General features: G+C 38.5%; 1 protein-coding gene across 2 annotated transcripts; it reads left to right on the plus strand.

The window, feature by feature from the left end:
- The first annotated feature begins 5,565 nt into the window (after positions 1-5,565).
- LOC135248160 (periplakin-like) lies at positions 5,566-19,246 on the plus strand. 2 transcript variants are annotated; one of them, XM_064322464.1, is made up of 22 exons: positions 5,566-5,875; positions 10,452-10,551; positions 10,640-10,794; positions 10,988-11,111; positions 11,206-11,328; positions 11,545-11,586; positions 11,711-11,872; positions 11,966-12,073; positions 12,168-12,263; positions 12,630-12,752; positions 12,855-13,001; positions 13,304-13,455; positions 13,543-13,646; positions 13,744-13,901; positions 13,994-14,172; positions 14,299-14,437; positions 14,560-14,753; positions 14,932-15,082; positions 15,203-15,286; positions 15,389-15,505; positions 15,707-15,799; positions 15,940-19,246. In XM_064322464.1, the coding sequence occupies exons 1-22, from the start codon at positions 5,826-5,828 to the stop codon at positions 18,592-18,594; spliced, it is 5,256 nt and encodes a 1,751-aa protein (XP_064178534.1). In that variant the 5' UTR covers positions 5,566-5,825; the 3' UTR covers positions 18,595-19,246. The 2 variants fall into 2 exon arrangements, with proteins under 2 accessions (XP_064178534.1, XP_064178533.1); XM_064322463.1 differs by having other exon boundaries at positions 5,567-5,875; positions 15,937-19,246.
- The last annotated feature ends 75 nt before the right edge of the window (positions 19,247-19,321 follow it).

The raw sequence follows: 19,321 nt of genomic DNA on the forward strand, positions 1-19,321 counted from the left end.
TCTCCCCTCTGACAACCTCAGTTCGAATCTCGCCAGTTCCCTGCCATTACAGTATGATTTGCTGGTGTCTTTAAAATATGTTTAATTATAGGCAAATATCTGAGAAATTTAGGACTAATGTACACTGGTTTCATGGTAATGTTAATGTAACAGATATGAAGTATGTTGAAGTCTTATCTAAAAAGGTTTAGCAACCTGGAATGGTAACACCCTAATAAGACCAGCGCTGTGCTATTGTAAACAGCCCTTGAGGTAATTATTGACTGAGTAAAGTCTTCTTCATACTTCACATGCTTACTCATATTCTTGTTGGTTTTGTCATACCCAAAGGTTTTGAGGCACACGAAGGTAAAAATGACACATGCATATATTTTCATTGGTTTACATTTGGAGTGTATTTTCTATGCCATGTGTGAAATCCTTCAGATAAATATAGGAAGAGGATTACTAGGATCAGTTACGTTTTACCAGCCAAGTAGTAACAGCACAGTAACCCAATATCTTCATTATTATTATCAAGTTAACAGTAATAAGTCTAACTTCCGCACATTCTTAGAAACATTGCACATTTTAAGCAATAATATGACATGCTAGAATCTACAAAGTTTCATAAATCCTATATCAAGAGTCTAAGTACTATTACCTTGTTTTTTTCTAGAACCCTTTTTTTAAGTCTGGGGTTTTAGAGCATATCCGCTGTGCGGTAAAATATGTGATCTTTATCATCTATTTAATCAATATGCCACATACACATATACCATATGCATGGTGTCTGTGAAAAGTATTGAGATGAGACAGACAAGTCCACACAGGGTACGTAAAACTGCATTAAAAACCAGTTTATCCTCTCATTAAGCTCTGAACTGAAGTGTTTTGTGGCAGACATGCCTGTGCAGAGCCTTTTTCTCCAATGGTAGTGATATGCAGATCTTCTACTACCTTTGATGAAACTGGACAGGACGTCCCACAATACAACACCAGAACTGAACGAGCAGAGCATGTTGCACGCTGCCCAAACATGGGTTCACAGTCAGTGGAAGATTTTTTCTAAAGCACGGCTGGGGAGTTGTCTTTGCAGAACTGTATGCTACTTTTGTGTCAGTTTTACATTACACTGTCATTATAGCCTTATCCAAGTATTGTAGGAATGAGCTCTCTACTATGTGTTGCAATAATAGGAATGTTAAATAACCTCCATGAGCTCTGATTAACTTTGACTTTAACTTTGAGAACAGTTTGTGGATTTGTACTGATTCTGTGGGATGTATGGTTGCTGGCAATGAAGTATTTTTACGTGCAAAGATCGTTGTTGCGTGGTACTGTGGAAAAAAAAATTGCAATTGTCCATGATTAGCTTCCAGCGATACACCAGAGTGACTCATCACAGGCTAAAAAACTACCCCGGAATCAAGAATTCCACTCTTGTGAGCACATCGGGATTTCAACACTACATTACAAAGAATGGCCTCAAGAAAAGGGTACATTCTCTTGTTTACTTTAGTGTTCTAGAATGTCTTATATAGTACAATGCATTTGTTTTCTATGCAGGTTTCCCCTTCGTGGGATAGCAGCACTGCCGTTTAAGTGTGTTTATCTCCTATAATAAGAAACAATTTTCCTTGACTATGCTGCCAGGCTGAAACACACCCATGAGGAGGGACGCACTGTACTTAACGCTTCACACTCCAGTTCAGGAAATAACTTCCACCCTCCAACAGATTTTTTCCCACATTTATTAAACCCACTCTCCGCTCTCTCCTATGATTGATCTGCCCTGGTGACAGACAACAGCTGAACAATAACTTTTAAAAAAAAGATCAGTTAATGGTTTGTTTTGCTGCAGGATGAATGAATCTTGCAGTTGTGAAGACCCCACCCCAAACTACTCCACCCCTGTCCCTATGAGAACAGCCCCAGCCCACACAAAGTATGTTTATTGGCTCTGAAATATGATATTTTTTCAAAAGACCACCAAATATCGAAACAAAATAATAATATGTAGCCTGTTCCCAACACAACTATGGTTAGAGTATCTCCACAGGCTTTACAGCAGAGCATACCTAGCACAAACTTGTAGAGCAGGGGTACACAACTCCAGTACTGGAGTGCTGCACTGCCTGTGAGTATTTATGGTTTTCATTTAACAGCCAGCAGGCACTTTGACTCTCCTGGACTGGAGGTGTGCCCCACTATTCTATAGACCATACTAAATGAAGAACATTAACATGTTAAACTGAAGTTTATTTTACAAATGTATTTTAATATTGCTGAAACTTTTCTGTCTTTCAAAGAAAACATTTTTCAATTTGACTTTATTGGCTTGAGGAGGGGAGAGGAACAATTATCAATGTTCACAATATCATTGTCTGTCTGTGCTTACATATCCAGTATCTGTTCACTACTTGTATGTGAAACTATGTAAAAAATGATGTACATACCTTTATCTAACCTCATCAGATTCAGTGAAATGCAGCAGCACAAGTTTTAGTGACACCTGTTCCGACATTCCAGTCATGACATTCGGAGTTGGACCACACCAACTATGCCCCTCTACTTCTAAATGCACATTTGTGTGAAAAAAGCAAGAACTGAACTCATCATTAATTGCCTAAAAGATTGAGATTAGACACTTCTGAACAAGCATTGTCAATCGACAGTCATATTATGAAAGTATTTTAATGACTTCATAAAATTATTATGCTCCCACAAGCAGTTTTGTGAATATGAAATATGAAACCCCACACTGTCCCTATATATAATAGTAAAAGAAAAGTAAGTAAAGTTTTTAACTTCTCAGTTGGTACTCAGTTTTCATGTTATAGCACTATTAATGTTTAAACCACTGGACTTATTCTGCCTTAGTTTCTTGGCTCTTGAAACAAACTGAGGATACTTAGACCATTATTTTCAATAGAGATCATCTCCAAAAAGAATATTCAACATCTTGACATGAAAGATCTTCCAGGTACCTTGAATAACAACAACAAATATGTTGACAAGTAATTTTATATCATGACATGCTTGGAAAGTGGTAAGGACAGGGAAGCATTAACCAACACTACAATGTGAGAACACTTAGCCAGTCAAATGATAACCATGACCTGATATCAGTCAAAATTCATTTGATAAACTATTGTATAGGATGAGACTTCCCAGAGACCTCTTCTATTTATCAAGTGGTTGTAAATTTTGATTGATGAATATAATGGTGAAAAAAAATATTCAAAATAAATGAATGCAAGAAAATGCATTTTTTCTTTTATTCTACATGAAGTGATTTAATATGTAACATGATAGCTTACTTAATGAAAATGATTTACATAAATTAGAATGACAATAGAAAACAAATTTACTAAAACATGTTCTCTTTGGTCTTTATCCTGAACTCAAACAGAATACAAAGATTAAATCCAAGGGACAACATTGGAAACTACACAACTATGAAGGTTACATGACCTTAAATTAAAAATAAAATCTAAGGAACAAAAATATGAACAAAAAATGTTTATCTTTCCTGTAAAGAAAAATGGCAAACATGAATACAAAGAACCCCTTTAATCAACAAGTCAACATTTTAATTGATAAAACAAAAACAAAAAATTCCACAGTCCACTTTGCATCCCTGTACACATTACGCAGTACTTTCCAGTTCTGATACTCTAACTGATGCCAAAATTAATGATCTGATTTGACAGCTGATTAAATAGAATTCCACTTTTAGACTGCCTTGTTTTTCAATGAATCAATCTATCTTTTTTTCCCTGTAAATTTTTGGTGGACCCATCTGAGTGATTTCCAGGTTTCCTCAGCTCTACTGCTTCACTGACAACAATAATGTCATAATTATAATACCATCATTACATGCCACATGTGTGTGTTAAGACTACCAATTAATTTCTCACTTTCAAAAATTTCATTTCACCCCAACTTCATTCCAAATTGTTACATCTCTGCTCACCATTTGGCCAGTCAGCACCAGAGTTTCTTGTCCATTGATTAATCGCACAAACCCCCTTGACTAATGACTAAATCCCTCCTTTTTAAATTCAGTGCTTAGTGGATAAATCATTCCAGGACAGACCATGCCAAGGCTGACATAATTTGAACACTATGCCACTCATTGTGAGTGATCAAGCTCATAGAGAACAACCAAGGATAGATTTTGTTACACTTGTTGCTCACAGCAGCGACACCCTTGATTTAAGATTATGGGGCTAAAATCATGGGGTCTTACCAGGGACTAAGTAAACTAATTTTAATTATTCATTTCACACATACAGAGTGGTTAGTCCATAGAGATATGGTACATCTTTGGGAGGCAATTTCAGTTCTCTATGGTGCAACAGCCTTGTAGTTATGATTAGGGCATCACAATTCCTAGTATTCTATGTATAAATGCACCTCTAAGTTGTGTTAGCCTAAATAGCTTCATCGCATGTCTATAGAAAATCAAAACCATCTTTTCAGAGATCCATTGCTCACATATTTGCTAAAGCCTTCATTTTTTTTGTTTGAATTTTAACCAGGATTTATGTCAACCACTCCTGCTCTATACAGCCTTATCTTATGTGTCAGCCAGTCCACTCTCAGTATAAGGGTAAATGCTTGATTCACTGTGAAACCAGTATTTCTGACGTGTCGAACCTGCCCTACCAGTTCATGTCCGAAAGAATGCATTTTGCAGGTTGTCCCATTCCTTCTCAAGTATTCCTATTTGCAATGAACTGAATGATTTCATGACTGAGATTAAAAAAAAACAAACAAAAAAAAAAAAAACACTGTGATTCATTGATTTAATATTGGTCCTCAGCCATTTTACAACAATTGGTTTAACTTGTACAATCTTCCAAATTTCCCATACCTTCAGAAGTCTCCGAACATATCTGAATTTGCTTCAAGGGGGAGGCTAAGTTTTAATAGAAAGAATTTAGCAAATATCATTTATATTTGATAAGTTGAAATCAATAAAAAATATTGTGCAAAAGTATCGTGTGACGATTGAAATACAGCATTCCCTATTGGATAGCCTTTACATAACTGACCTTGTGAGGTAATGTGTGGACGAGAGCATGCCTGTAGTGTGCCCAGTGCACAAACAATTGCACTAATCAATGAATGGATTTCCCTGTGTTTTTCTGCAAGAGAGAGTACAGTCAGATGTTTTCAGTTTGTTTAATTTGTGACTCATACATAAAATATCGAAAGAGAAGGGGAACATTGAAATCAGCTTTTTCTTGTCAGTTGTGCCTGTATTGGTTAGCAAAAGCCAAAAAGCAACACAACGTACGTACAAGAGTCAGGCATGTTGCTTTGATGATGTATCATTGCATGTTGCTTTGATGATGTATCATTGCATGCTGCTTTAATGATGTATCACTTGCAAATAAAACATTATTTTCATGCTTTCCCAATGACATGCGAGATTTGTGTATTAATGATTCCTTGTCAGCCCTATAAGGCACAATGCTTTTGTTGCCTGTACAGAAAAAGTTATCTGTAAAAGAGATAGAGCAGTGCCACACCTGTTCACTGATAGGCTCCTCGTATAAACCACCTTATTGGGCGTGGGCTACTACAGTCCACATTTTAGTCGTGCTTAAGTTGCATTGCGTAGAGTATCTTATTTGACATTTCAATGAGTTAAACAGGCAAGAGAGTCACGGCACGAGCCCTGCCATCGTGAGTTCTATGTATTTAGATACAATACATGATTGGGAAACAACTTTAATTAACCAGTTCGCCAGCATACATCGAAACATCTCTCCGGGACTGTATCACTTTACTTAACAAAAGCAGGTGTTCAGAGAAGCAGCGAGTTCATCACCATGTTCAAGAAAAAGAGCTCGAAGAACAGCGTGACTATTACGGAGAAAAAGTAAGTACAGTGCAAGACTCCGTATATTTTCTCGTTTGATTTGTGTTTGCTAGAAATGAGTTTCTGCTTTGGTCTAGTGGGTTAATTTCAGTGTGCCACCACTGTTGCATATATTGTTGCTAATCATAGAATCGACAACACACGTTAATAAATATTGGAAGCAATGCAGACACAGTTGCATGGAATAAGTTTAAGTATCAAAAAATAAACAAAACTAGAAAGTGCCGCGTGAGCTTCCTTTTAGTTGCCTATGAACTCGGTGATTATAGGCGCGGCAAAAAATGCAGAATTTTGGAACGGGTTCGGGGAATGTTCTCAGTCTTGTCAACAATGTGGGGAAACTCACATTAATGAAAATCGTTACAAATGACCAGGTGTTCATTGACAGGAAAAAAAGTAAAATATATAAACTGAAACGTATCTAATCAACACGCGCGCGCACTCACGCGCACAAACAGTTCCTAAACGATAATTTTCTGTCATTTTTTGGATGTCATTGCCTTGTAACACATAATTAACAAAGTATATGCAACAGGTCTTTACTTACCTACCTTTTAAATATCCTTTGTCTTCATCTCTGAGTGGAGACCTCACCCTTTGCCCAAGTAGGGCCACACCCTCAAGTTTTGTTGACACTCTTCTTAGGTCGTAAGTTTCAGATGTGTTTTAAAAGAACATTTGGTTAACTGAACAAAGTTTACAGAATGTAACATGCTCAAATCCCAAAATATCACAAGCATAGTAGTCCTATGTACCTGTAGCTTCAAACAAGTTCAATTACACTTTCAATGTGAAATGTACAAAAAAAATTGCTGTTTCATAATGTTTGAGATATTATGTGTTGGAATACAGCAATATTCATGTAAATGAATGGAAGTGAATGTTTTGAAGTCACAGTTGCCTCCTATGATATGGCGAGCTAATGTGAATGTAGTATACACTAGACTACTCCCCCTATACCAAAATACCTAAGCCATGTTCTTTACATTGAAATATGGGTCCTCTAAGTAATTATGTGTGGAAAATGTTAATGATAAGCCCCAGTGATGCTTGTATTGAAATAAACAGTTTAAGGTCCAAACAATGTATTATACTCCGAATCCTGGCAAGCTTCAGATGGTTAGTCCTACAGCAAATCTGAAACCATGTGTGCTCATCCACTGAAAAATATTGACACATTATACATTTTCAGCCAGTCAAATGTATAATTAACTTGAGAATGTAGGGCTGGAGGTAAAATGTTTGTTATAAATTCAGCATCCAGTGCTATGCTGAACCTACAGTATGTAGGGCCTACTGGTTAATATACTCATAGGTTTAAGAATCAAGCAATATTCCTCAAATCAAATTGCACATCACTGTAACTAATCCACAGCCATTAAGTTTGATCTTATTACTATCAGGAAATCATAGGTCTGTGAAAAACCTGTTGTGTACTTTGTGAATACCATACAGACCATACAAGGGTCCACAAGCAGACATGGCACTTTGCATGACAGTATAGAAACAGCACTGTCAGTTTTTCTGAAGAATTTTCTAGACTTTCAAACTTTACTTGTGAGTAATACTGGTTCAAGGTGCTTTTGAATATTCACCTCCCTTCTGTTTGTTACTTGCCAACAGTATCCACTGTTACAGAGCCAATTTTACGTGCCCTCTGAGAAAGTAAACTTTGTTTTGATCATGCAAATAAAAAGCTGGACCTACCCATTAATGCCACCTGGTGCCACACCCTCTCACTGAGAGCACACAGAACTTTAAACTATTACAGCAATATTATCTTGGAACAATTACTTTGCAAATATCACCTTTGTTGCTTGAATTTTAATTCTATTTGCCAAGATTTAAAAACCAGAAGATGACATCTTGAAATTTAAAACATATACAACAATACTAAGTGCTCAGAACAAAATAAATTCCTGCTAATATTACATTACATTACATTATAGGCATTTAGCAGACGCTCTTATCCAGAGCGACGTACAACAAGTGCATAGGTTTCAAGATGTAGAGGCGCAAAAGAAACACTAGAGTGAAGTAAGGATCGTAGTGCCAGAAGTGACCACATCGATCAGGACTCCAACCCTGTAGAGTAAGCTTGTTCAGCAGCAAGAATCCTACCAAGTACAAAGTACAAACTAGCACTGTAATAGTAATGATTAAAATGAAGCAAAACCTCAAAGTATCATTTATTTGTATCCTTCAAGGTATTAAATGTGGGCACTGGAACACTGACCAGGTTAGAAAACAGATGCAATTTTTCATAGTTTGGTTGTTAATCTGGGGTAGCATGACCTCATATATTGTTGATATTTTTAACTCAATCTGCCTGTGACTCATGTCTTGTACTGTGCATGCATGGGGTTTCTTTGTATTCTATTATTTAAGTCCAAATGAATGCCAACTAATTATTCAGGGAAAGTATGCACCAGAAAAAGCAATCAGTTGACCAGAAAAACAACCTTAGGTAGATTTACCTTTTTTTTGCTCAGACTTGCTTTGAAAAACTGTAATAGTAACCAGGATAATGTTTTCCTACAATTATAAGGAGAAATGATTAAATACTGTGTTTTCTAGAAGCCTATCTACATACATTTTCAAAATTTACAAGTAGCTTTCACAACAGTAAAGTGCGTTTTATAGACCAGGCCAACAACAAGTTTCCAGGCAGTGTTGTCTTTATAGCAATAAACAGATTCTTTGAACAATTGTCAGAGTTTGTAATTATAGACTTGGTTAAGTGCAATGTAGCTGCATTTTTTCTGTTTTGAGTACCCCAGTACCAATCTTTCATAATTATGTGCTTGCAATATTTATTCTAGCAAAATTACTGTCTGGCAAATGGTTTAAAAAGATAGATAGAGATAGAAAAACAATAGTCTAAACGATCTTACAAAACAATGATAGTAATGTCCAGAGGGTAAAAGAAATCTTTACCTTAGTAACACAGGTATGCATTTCATTTGCATACTATTTGAACAATGCAAAGTGCTCTGGAAATGAATTCCTGGTAGAGAGACAGCAGCCAAAAATGCAGATGAAATCTGTCAGCATGCCCCAGGATTGTCAACACGTTTATAAGGTTTTAATTGCTTAGAAGAATATCCAATGGCAAACTTGGGATCAATTGTGAACCTTTTCAATGTTTAATATTATTCCAGGAGGGAATAAATATAGTGCTACTGTTGACCATTTCTTTTTTTCTGTTACATATTTTATCATTCTGGTAGACCCTTGATGCTAACAAACACAAAGATACACTACATGGAAGAAAGTATATGGACACCCCTTCTAATTAGTTGGTTTGGCTACTTCAGCCACACTCATTGCTAACAGGTGCATAAAAGCAAGCATACAGCTGTGCAATCTCCATAGACAAACACTGGCAGTAGAATGGGTTATACTGAAGAGCTCAGTGATTTTTCATTGTGTCACTGTCATAGGATGCTACCTTTCCAACAAGTCAGCTGCCCCGGTCAAATGTAAGTGCTGTTATTGTCTAGGAGCAACAACAGCTCAGCTGTAAAGCAGTAGGACATACTCTCATGCCGAGTGCTGAAGCGTGTAGCGCATCGTCTGTCCTTGGTTGCAACACTCACTACCGAGTTGCAGACTGCCTCTGGAAGCAACATCAGCACAAGAGCTATTTGTTGGAAACTTCATTAAATGGGTTTACTTGGCTGAGTAGCCGCACACAAGCCTAAGTTCACCATGCACAATGCCAAGCGTCGGCTGGAGTGCTGTAAAGCACAGCACCATTAGACTGTGGAGCAGTGCAAATGTGTTCTCTGTAGTGATGAATCAGGGCTTACTATCTGGCAGTCTGACAGACAAATCTGGGTTTTGTGGAATGCATAGTGCCAACTGTATTGGCCTGAATAGTACCAACTGTAAAGTTTGATGGAGGAGCAATGATGGTCTGGGGCTGTTTTTCATGGTTTGGGCTAGGCCCCTTAGTTCCAGTCAAGTGAAATGCTACAGCATACAATGACATTCTAGAGAATTATGTGTCTCCAACGTTGTGGCAACAGTTTAGGGAAGGCCATTTCCTGTTTCATTGTGACAGTGCCCCTGTGCACAAAGCGAGGCCCATAAATAAATGGTTTGCTGAGTTTGGTGTGGAATAACTTGATTGGCCTGCACAGAGCACTGACCTCAACCCCATCAAACACCTTTGGGAAGAATTGGAATGCCAACTGCGAGCCAGGTCTTACTGCCGAAAATCAGTGCCCGACCTCACTAATGCTCTTGTGGCTGAATGGAAGCGAATCCCTGCAGCCATGTTCCAAAATCTAATGGAAAGCCTTTCCAGAGGAGTGGAGGCCGTTATAGCAGCAAAGGGGGGACCAACTCCATATTAATGCCCATAGTTTTTGAATGAGATGTTCCACATGCACATATGGGTGTGATGTTTGGGTGGACGTATGCCTTTTGCCATGTAGTGTATCAAAGAAACGTAAACAGTCTTCAATATGTTATCAACTTCAGCTTAATACTGATGGTTACATGGTATCAGGAACTAGGAAATATTTTTTTCCTTAATAATAATTTTAATAATTTTGTCTTTACCCTCTAGAGAGCCTGTTTCAGAGCTCACAGCTGTGATAGACATACTCCAGAAGAATGCTGACAGAGTGGAAAAAAACATATACGAACTGGAACAGAATCTGAACAAGGTTGGTATACATGGCTGAGATAACCTTTTTTATGAGGAGTTAGGTCAGTCAAAAGTTTTTTTAACAATGGTAAAATGCTTGTTTTAAGGATGTGACTAAGATCAATGAAGGAAAGGCACCCCTATACCAGGATGAGAATAACAGGAAGATCCAGAATTCCTTGGAGACCCTGAAGAACCTAGATGATGACATTGCAGAAGCATTTCGCCTCAGTCACCCACAGGCAGAGATGATCAAGGATGAGTAGGTTCTCTGGGGAGGTTGCAGAAGGGCTTTGAGTTACAGAACCTTCAAGAATAAATTGTCTGTGCTAATGATAACAACAAATTGTTCATAATTCAAAATTCATAATATCAAAAGCATATATTTTACAATGATGGTGAGAGAGGGTGCAATAAATTGGGCTTAAATAATTGGGTTATTTCCTGTTTAAAAGTATCAAGCAGCTGCAACAACGAGTTATGAAACTTTGTGAGGAGTATGAGAAAATTTATGCGGTTACGACACGTCCAGAAGGACTTCCCACTGTTGACTGGGGAAAGATAATTGAGGAAAAACAGGTGAGTGTGATCAACTTCACATTTTTTGCTGCTTCATTTTGACACACTACTTATAACCGATTAAAACACTATGTGACTCTGGTTAATCTAACAGGAGAACCTCAACAACAAGGGATTCGGGAGTGATCTACCTACTGTGGAAAATCAGGTGGAAGAGCACAACATTTTCCACTGTGAAGTGGAAGCCTTGGCCCCTCACATAACTGACTGCGATGAGGTACTTAACAATTGTAACCCCTTGATTTGTAAATAATCAGGGTGTTACCAGCAACAAATATATGGGAATATATCCTTCTAGAAGACGAAGCAATATCTGCAATTTTGGTGATACTTTTGGAAGCCAGTATACTTTATGTTTTGACCAGTGTGCTGAAGTGTAGTTAAGTGTACTAGAAATATAAAAAAATTAAAGCAATTGTCCTCTGATTTACAGGACTATGCAAGTACCCTACAGGTGAAATATAACAAACTTCTGGTAAGTGCAGTTGCGTTCTCCCCTGCAAATCCACTAATGGATGTTGACTTTGCTGACTTTAAATACACAATTGGCACTGTGTGAATTCTGTTAGTCATGGCTGGTTTATAATTCCTGACTCCAGGCCAGCTCTGGAACAAGGCAGCAGAACCTGTTCAGTCTAAGGGACTACATGATGCGCTGCACGAATGAGCTCTACTGGTTGGACCAGCAGGCAGAAGAGCGCATCAACTACAACTGGAGTGACACCAACCTGGACTACCTTTCTCGAAAGAGGCAGTATGAGGCAAGGTTCACATACATGCTAGTTGCTTTACAATGCAAAGATCTCACAATATTCTAATAGTGCTTACGTTTTACATGATGTCTAATTCAACAGAACTTCATCAGTAAAGGTCTTGAAGCGAGGGAGGCCAGTATCACCAAGCTCAGCGATGATGGGGAGAAACTGTTAGCTGCAGATCACCCTGGGAGGAATGTCATTGAGGTGGGCAACATCAACTATAATTGTTGGAAATAAGTCTCATGAATCTGAGTCTGTGTCTGAGAATGTCATTGACACTGAGATTCCTGTTTCATAGGCACATATGGAAGCTGTACATGCAGACTGGAAAGAATATCTCAACTTGCTCATTTGTGAGGAAAACCACCTCAAACACATGCAAGAGTACCACAAAGTGAGTATGCACTTAACTCATAAATTCACATTTTTCTTGCAAGCAGTTTTCTAGTGGAACACATTTATGTGATATTCACACTTACCATGCTAATTTTGTGCTTGTTTTCATGAACCTTTTAGATAATGAATTTTTAAAAATTATTATTGTGCAATGCACAGATGGGAACTTGCTTGAGGATCCATTTGTGGCAGTTTTGGAATGGAAAGCAATTACATTTAAAACAGGTCCCTATGTGATTCTGAATGTTGCATAGGGGACTAAAATCATACTCCCATCATGCTGTGCAGAAAAATGGAGAATGGTGATTTTCTTTCTATAATGACATGTTTGGTTTCAGTATAACTGGATGCTTGTTTGTTGCAGTATCATAAAGATGCTCGGGACACTGAGGATATGCTGAAGAAGCTGGAAGCTGAGTTTAGCCAGAAGTACAACCCTGAGTTTAAAGACATGTACCAGATAGAGGGTTTAATTTCTGGCCTGGACGTAAGTTTGTTTCCCCTCCTTCATACCGAAACACTCATCCCTGGATTAGTGAGATCACATGCTTAGGTGTTAACTGTCCTGTGGGTCTGTATGTGAGAGCAGGACCAGGTGAGGGCCATGGGTCATTATGATGACCAAGTGAAAGACCTTCAGAAGCGCAGTCTGCAGGTGCTCCCACTGAAATTCCGCAGGGAGACACCCGTGGAGCCCATCCCTGTGGAAGCCTTGTGTGACTTCAACACCATTGATGTAAGAAACTCACTTTCACTTGGCTTTATTTCTCACTCCTCTTTTGCATAAGACTCTACAATACACTAATCGTAAAGCTTTGCTCCGCTTTTACCTGCTTTCTTGAATTATCCAACCATAGCCTCTGGCTCTGTTTCAGCCCTTTAATCCCATATTTGTTCACAATTTGGAAACATTTTTCCCTTGCGGTGAAGATGTGATATTTAGTAATCAGCTAGTGTTTTCATTATCCTTGCAACAAGGGAGAAGGATTTAAGCACTACAGAAAGTGATTCATACTCTCTTGTTTCGGTTTTATACAGGGTCAAGTTGTCCGTGGAGGGACGTACACCCTTCTTAAGAATAATGGCATCAAATGGGATGTTAAAGATTCTTCTGGAAACAAATTATCTGCCCCTGCTGTGTGCTTCATAATCCCCCCAACTGATCCTGAGGCAATCGCTGTTTCTGAAACGTGAGTAATCATCTATGTATTGTTCTATACCTTTGGACTAAAGCTGTGGAAGCTTTTTTAAGAAAATTATATTTTCTTTTTAATCAGCATTGCTAACAAGCAGAAAGCTGTCAAGAAACAGGCTTCCAGTCACAAGGATATACTACTGACACGACTGGAGGATCTCAAGAAAGAAATCCATAGTGGCACTGGTACGTGATATAACATATATACATATATTCATGTCAGCTTCTTTACTGCATGATATACAGTTCTAATGGTTGGTCCTTCCTATTCAACAAACTACAGATGAGCTAGAGCAACAGTGTCGTCAGCTGATGGCAGGTCTGGAAAAAGTGACCAGTGATCTAGACAAGCAGGAAAAAGCCATTTATACTTGTGTGCGTCCCCCGCTTGAGCAGATGCGAGCTCTGCAAGACAATGCAGATCGACTGCAGGAGTTTAAGGTACTTGTCCATTCATATTGTTACAATTAAATTTATGTATCCATGTAAAAATATTCAGTCAACCTGACAACTGTTTCGAATTTGATTTCTAGGAAATTAAGGCTATTGTTCAAAAAATTGAGCCTGAAAAATCTTCCAAAATACAAGAAGCACAGACATTCCTGGCCACTAACCCTGCATGTGCCAGTGCTCCTCAGCTCTTCACCAAAGTGGATGAAGCCACCAAAAAATACAACAAAGTCAACTTGCTACTTGCTTGCTCCGAGGACAAGTATGCAGCTTATTTCATTTCAGAATAAAGCCAAAATTACAATGCCTACACAGCAAAGTCATATTAGAACACCCCAAAATGTTTTTTTATTTAATTTGTGTTTTGTTTGTTTTTACATTTTTTCAGACTTGTGAATTCCAACCAGCTTGAGACTTCCCTGCGAAATGGAAAGAATGTGCTGTCTACCTTTGAGAATACTCTGGTTAGGGAGGAAGTTGCCCCATCTAACCTGAGTGCCCTGGAAAAAACACAAGAAGATCTTTTGGTGAGTTTGGCCTCTTCCTATACTTTGACCTCTATGTAATTTCCCGTGTGTGCATGTGCATACACAGACACACACACACACACAGAAACGCATACATAATCCTGCTTATTGGTTTTTCAAAGGAAAATGGCATTGAGCTGAAATCCAAGAAATATGCCGTCTCCGAGACTGAGGAGAACCTTAAGGCTGCCAAGACCAGTTGTGAGAATATGGCGAATAAGCTGCAGGAGCACTGTCCAGACATTGAGAGGCAGGAGGCTGAGGTCCAAAAGTTAAACACGCGCTTTGACAACCTCAGCAGACAGATCGACACCAGGTGAGGAACATCTCTGCTGCATGTGCTCCTTTGGATCAACGTGTTAAATATACTTTGTTTAGAATCCCATTAAACATGGTATAACACACTGATTTATACTGCCTGTCACCTGAATTGCCTGGTGATGTGGCTGAATCACAGTTGAAGAAACATTTTGTATTATTGTTCTCCATTATAGGGCTCAGTGTCTACAAAGAGCCAAGACAGGATATATCAACTATCGCAATGATTATGATGATCTGAATACCTGGCTGTCTCGAGTGCCAAACTATGAACCACAAGAAACTGACGATGTCAAACAAGTGGAAGTGAAAATGAAAAACCAAAGAGTAAGTGTTTGAGCAAGGGTTGCATGTATATAATGGGAAATGCAGGTAATCCCCATGAGAGTTATCAGTGTTGGCAACAACGACAAAACATTCTGAGTTAATCGCTTTTCCTTTTCACAGAATCTGCTGTCAGATATCGCAAGGAAGGAGGTGGACTTGATCAATATGTCAAAAAATGCACAGATGTATCAGCAGGCAATTAAGGTAAAGAGAGCAATATGACTTTCTAAATATGTATAATCTTTTTAAGGAATATTTGGAAAATAAATACCAAAAAATGTATTCTCACTCTGCTTTAATTTGCAGGATTATGAAGCTGAAACAGAGAAATTTAAATCAATACTTGATTTTGAGGATGGCCTTGTTCCACAGACATACAAAAAAAGCAGACTGGAGTCCCCGGCTATAAAAGTAAAAGACGAGGTAATGAAATGTTTGATTAGATTGATTTAAGCCAGAATACTCATGCTTGCATAGCAAACAATGCATATGGCTATTTCAGTTTTGTTTATTTTAAACAATGACAAAATGTGAACTTATTAATCACTGGCAGAAATGAATCTGGAGGGGCAGGAGATGTTTTGTTATTCATAAAATATCTGTAATGTACCTTTTTTCCCACAGGAATCTGCCATTGAGGCAAAATTTACTGAGGTTAATGCTGTAAACAAGCAGAGACTACAGAGCCTTGAGTATGCGCTGAGCCTTCTGAATCAGGTAGATGGAGTTTATAATTCATAGTGAAATTTCATCACTGAATTTTTGTCAGTTGAGTACAAAGGGTGGAACTTAAAATAACTGCACTAAATTTCAAATTGCGTACACCCCCTGAAAATAATCGAATTCTATTGCAGCAGCAAGAGGTTCCCATTGTACAACAGAGTGTAGAGTCTGACAGTTCAGCAGTCCCAGGAGCAGAGCCTTGGAGGATAAAGAAACAACTGGAAGATGAGATTCAACGTAGAGAGCAACTTGAGAAAGAAATTGAAACTGTTCAGACTGATATTTATGTGCTGGAGGGCCAGAAACCAGAAGACGTAATTCTCAAAAAAGAGGTGGTTAAAAAGCTCCCTGATCCAGAGTTGGATGAAGATCTCAACAAAGTCCAGCAGAAGCTGTCTGAGGAACAAAGATCAACACGGGCCCTGGAGAATGAACTGGAGGCACTCCGTGCAAAATTATGTGTGATAGGAAAGGACAAGGAGGAGAACGCTCAGCATTTTATTGTTAAAGAAGTGGTGCGTATTGAAAAGGACAAGGACCAAGAGGAGGAAATTAGGAGGTTGAAGGACGAGTTGGAGGAGTTGAGGAGACAGAAGACCATTAAAGAGAATGAAATAGTCAAAATTCGGAGTCAGGTAGAAACGCTGGGGCAGGAGAAGTCAAAGGATCAGGAAGTAATCAGAGAGGAAGAGGTTATTAAGGTGCAAAATGACCCAGAGCTTGAGAGTGAGTACAGAACACTGCTTGAGAGCAAACAAAAAGAGCTTGACAGCAGAAGACTACTTGAAGATGAGCTCAGGTTCCTTCAGGAGAAATTGAGGAGGTTGGAGAAGGAAAGGTCTATGGCTGAAGAAAAGATTTTAGTCAAAGAGATACTCAAAGTTGAAAAAGACATCTCGTTTCAGAGAAAAGTAGAAAACCTCAGAAGTCAGCTTGAAGATGAGAAAGCAAGACATAGGTCTTCACAAAGGGAAAAATCTGATCTTCAAAGGAAGATTTCAAGCTTGGAGGAAGAGAAATCAAAGGTCATTATTCAGGAAAAAATGCGTGAAATTGTTAGGCCTGAACCAAAGGCTGAAAACGAAGCGGCTAATCTCCGTCTTGATCTGGTTGAACAGCAGAGAAGATACAGGGATACAGAACTCCAGCTGAAAACTCTCCAAGATGACCTGAATTTACTAAGAAACAAAGGGCCACAAATAGAGGTCAAAGAAGTCATCAAAGAGATCATCAAGTACAAGACAGACCCAGAGACCGAAAGGGAACTGGAACAACTCAGGAATGAAATCGTTGAAAAAGCCCACCAGAATGAAAAGTCTGAGATGGAAATCCGGCAACTAAAGGAAGAGATTCAAAGATGGAAAGACACAAATCCCCAGGTGCAGGTTAAGGAAGTTGTAAATGAAGTCATGCAGTATCGTGAAGATCCTAAAACCCAGGATGAGGTGGAAATCCTCAAGAGAAAACTGGCAGAAGAACAGAAGAAGCGTTTGGACCTGGAGAGGGAAAAATCAGCTCATGAGGAAAAAATCAGAATGAGGAAGACTGACCTTTCCCAGGTGAAAGAGAAAGTCATTGTCAAAGAGGTTGTTAAAATGGAGGAAGACCCACTTCTAAAGTCTGAATGTCAAGCCTTCTCTGAGAATATAATTAATGAGCAGAAACAGAAGGATAACCTCAAAGATGAGCTCAGCAAGCTTCGGCGTCAAAAAGCTGATTTGGAAAATCAATTGGAAGAACTTGAGCATGAACGAATGACCCGGCTAGAGGCTGAGAGAGAAATCTTGAGAATGAGAGCCCGCCTCAATGACCTGGAAGCCAGGGACAGGAAAACCATGGAAAAGGTAACTGTACAGCAAAAGGTGGTCCTTCAGCAAGATCCTCAACAAGAAAAGGAGCATTCCATACTCAGATTGGAACTTCAGGAGGAGAGGCACAAACGAATGTTGCTGGAGGAAGAGCTGAATGCTTTAGTACAAAAACAGGCCAATTTGGAGAAGAAGGGTGTGCAGGAAAAAGTGGTATACTCTGAAAGGGTTGAAGTGGAGAGAGATCCTGAAACACTTTTGGAGATCAACAGGCTCAAGAGTAGCTTGGATGATGAAAAGAATCGTTGCAACAAGTTGAACCAGCAGCTAAAAGATTTAAATTCCAGATTGTCTAATATGGAGTCTTCCAACACAAAGTCCCTACAAGAGCTAGAACAAGTGAGAGAAGACAGTACTACCCTGGAAAAGGAGAATCAACGACTACAGAATGAAATTAGGAGACTAAAAGCAGAAAACCGTATTACAGCAAAAGAGACAAAGCACATTGCAGAATCTGAACCATTTGAGAATGGAAACCTGGAATTAAGACTGGTCTCCCTTCAGAAGGAGCTGTCAGATCTGACGAGCGTCACAAAAGAAAAAGAACAAGAAATTGAGACACTTAAAAAGACTTTAACTACCAAGAGGGAACAGAGGGAGAGTCATCTTCGACGCTCTGTTATCATTATTGACCCAGACACAGGCAAGGAAATGAGACCAGAAGAGGCATACAAACTGGGAATCATTGACAGCAAACTGTTTGCCAACCTCCAAGGCCAGGAGTGTGACTGGGAGGAGATCTCACTCAAAGGTCCCAGTGGAGAGTCCTCAGTTCTTCATGACAGGAAGTCAGGTCATAAATTCTCCATTGAAGATGCATTGAAGGCTGGCACCATTACACAGCGTCAACTGGATAGGTATCTTAATAAAGAAATAACTATCCAGGAGTTTGGTCTCATGGTGTCTGGCCGAAGAAAATAAGAATCAAGATTGTTTTCCTTTACAGGCTAATTTTATTAATCACCTTGTTCAGTTGTATCCTTTTTCAGTTTTACTTTTGATTCTGCTTTCAGGGACTTAGGGGACTGCATATTTAATGATGTATAGAAGTATAAGGAAATCATTTTTCTTAGAGGGCATTCACAAAGTTACTTCTCAAGTTTTTAAATTTTCAAGTTAATGACTTGCATAATATTGAAACATGGCAATACTGCAATGACTTTAATACTGGATATTGAAAAAAGGGCTTAATTAAAGGCTTTCCTGCTGACTAAAGGATATTCCATGCAGTTTACCTTAAAGCTCACTAACTTAGCAATGTACACAACATTTTAATCATCCATTTTAAATACATGTATCATTTATAAAGTTGATTTTTTTTTTATAAACAAACTTTATAAATGCAAAGTGGTGAAACAGGTAAAAGGTCAATTGTTCTATATTTTAGATTTAACATGAACAATTTCATAGTATAACATCCCATTTGAAAGATTCAAGATAAGAGAGTAATAAACAAACAGCAGGAAAGAAATTTGTTCTTAACTTGACAAGATTCCGGTCTTCTGTAAGCTCTGTCTACTACAGCAATATATTTTCTTTTTGAATAAAGACAAATTATGGTAGTCTGCAAAAATGACAACTGTGGTCATTTCTTAGGGTTTAAATTCAGTATTCATTACCAGCTCCGATTGCAGAACTGCACACATAC

The sequence above is a fragment of the Anguilla rostrata genome, chromosome 2 (assembly GCF_018555375.3).
Source record: "Anguilla rostrata isolate EN2019 chromosome 2, ASM1855537v3, whole genome shotgun sequence".
Lineage (NCBI taxonomy): Eukaryota > Metazoa > Chordata > Actinopteri > Anguilliformes > Anguillidae > Anguilla > Anguilla rostrata.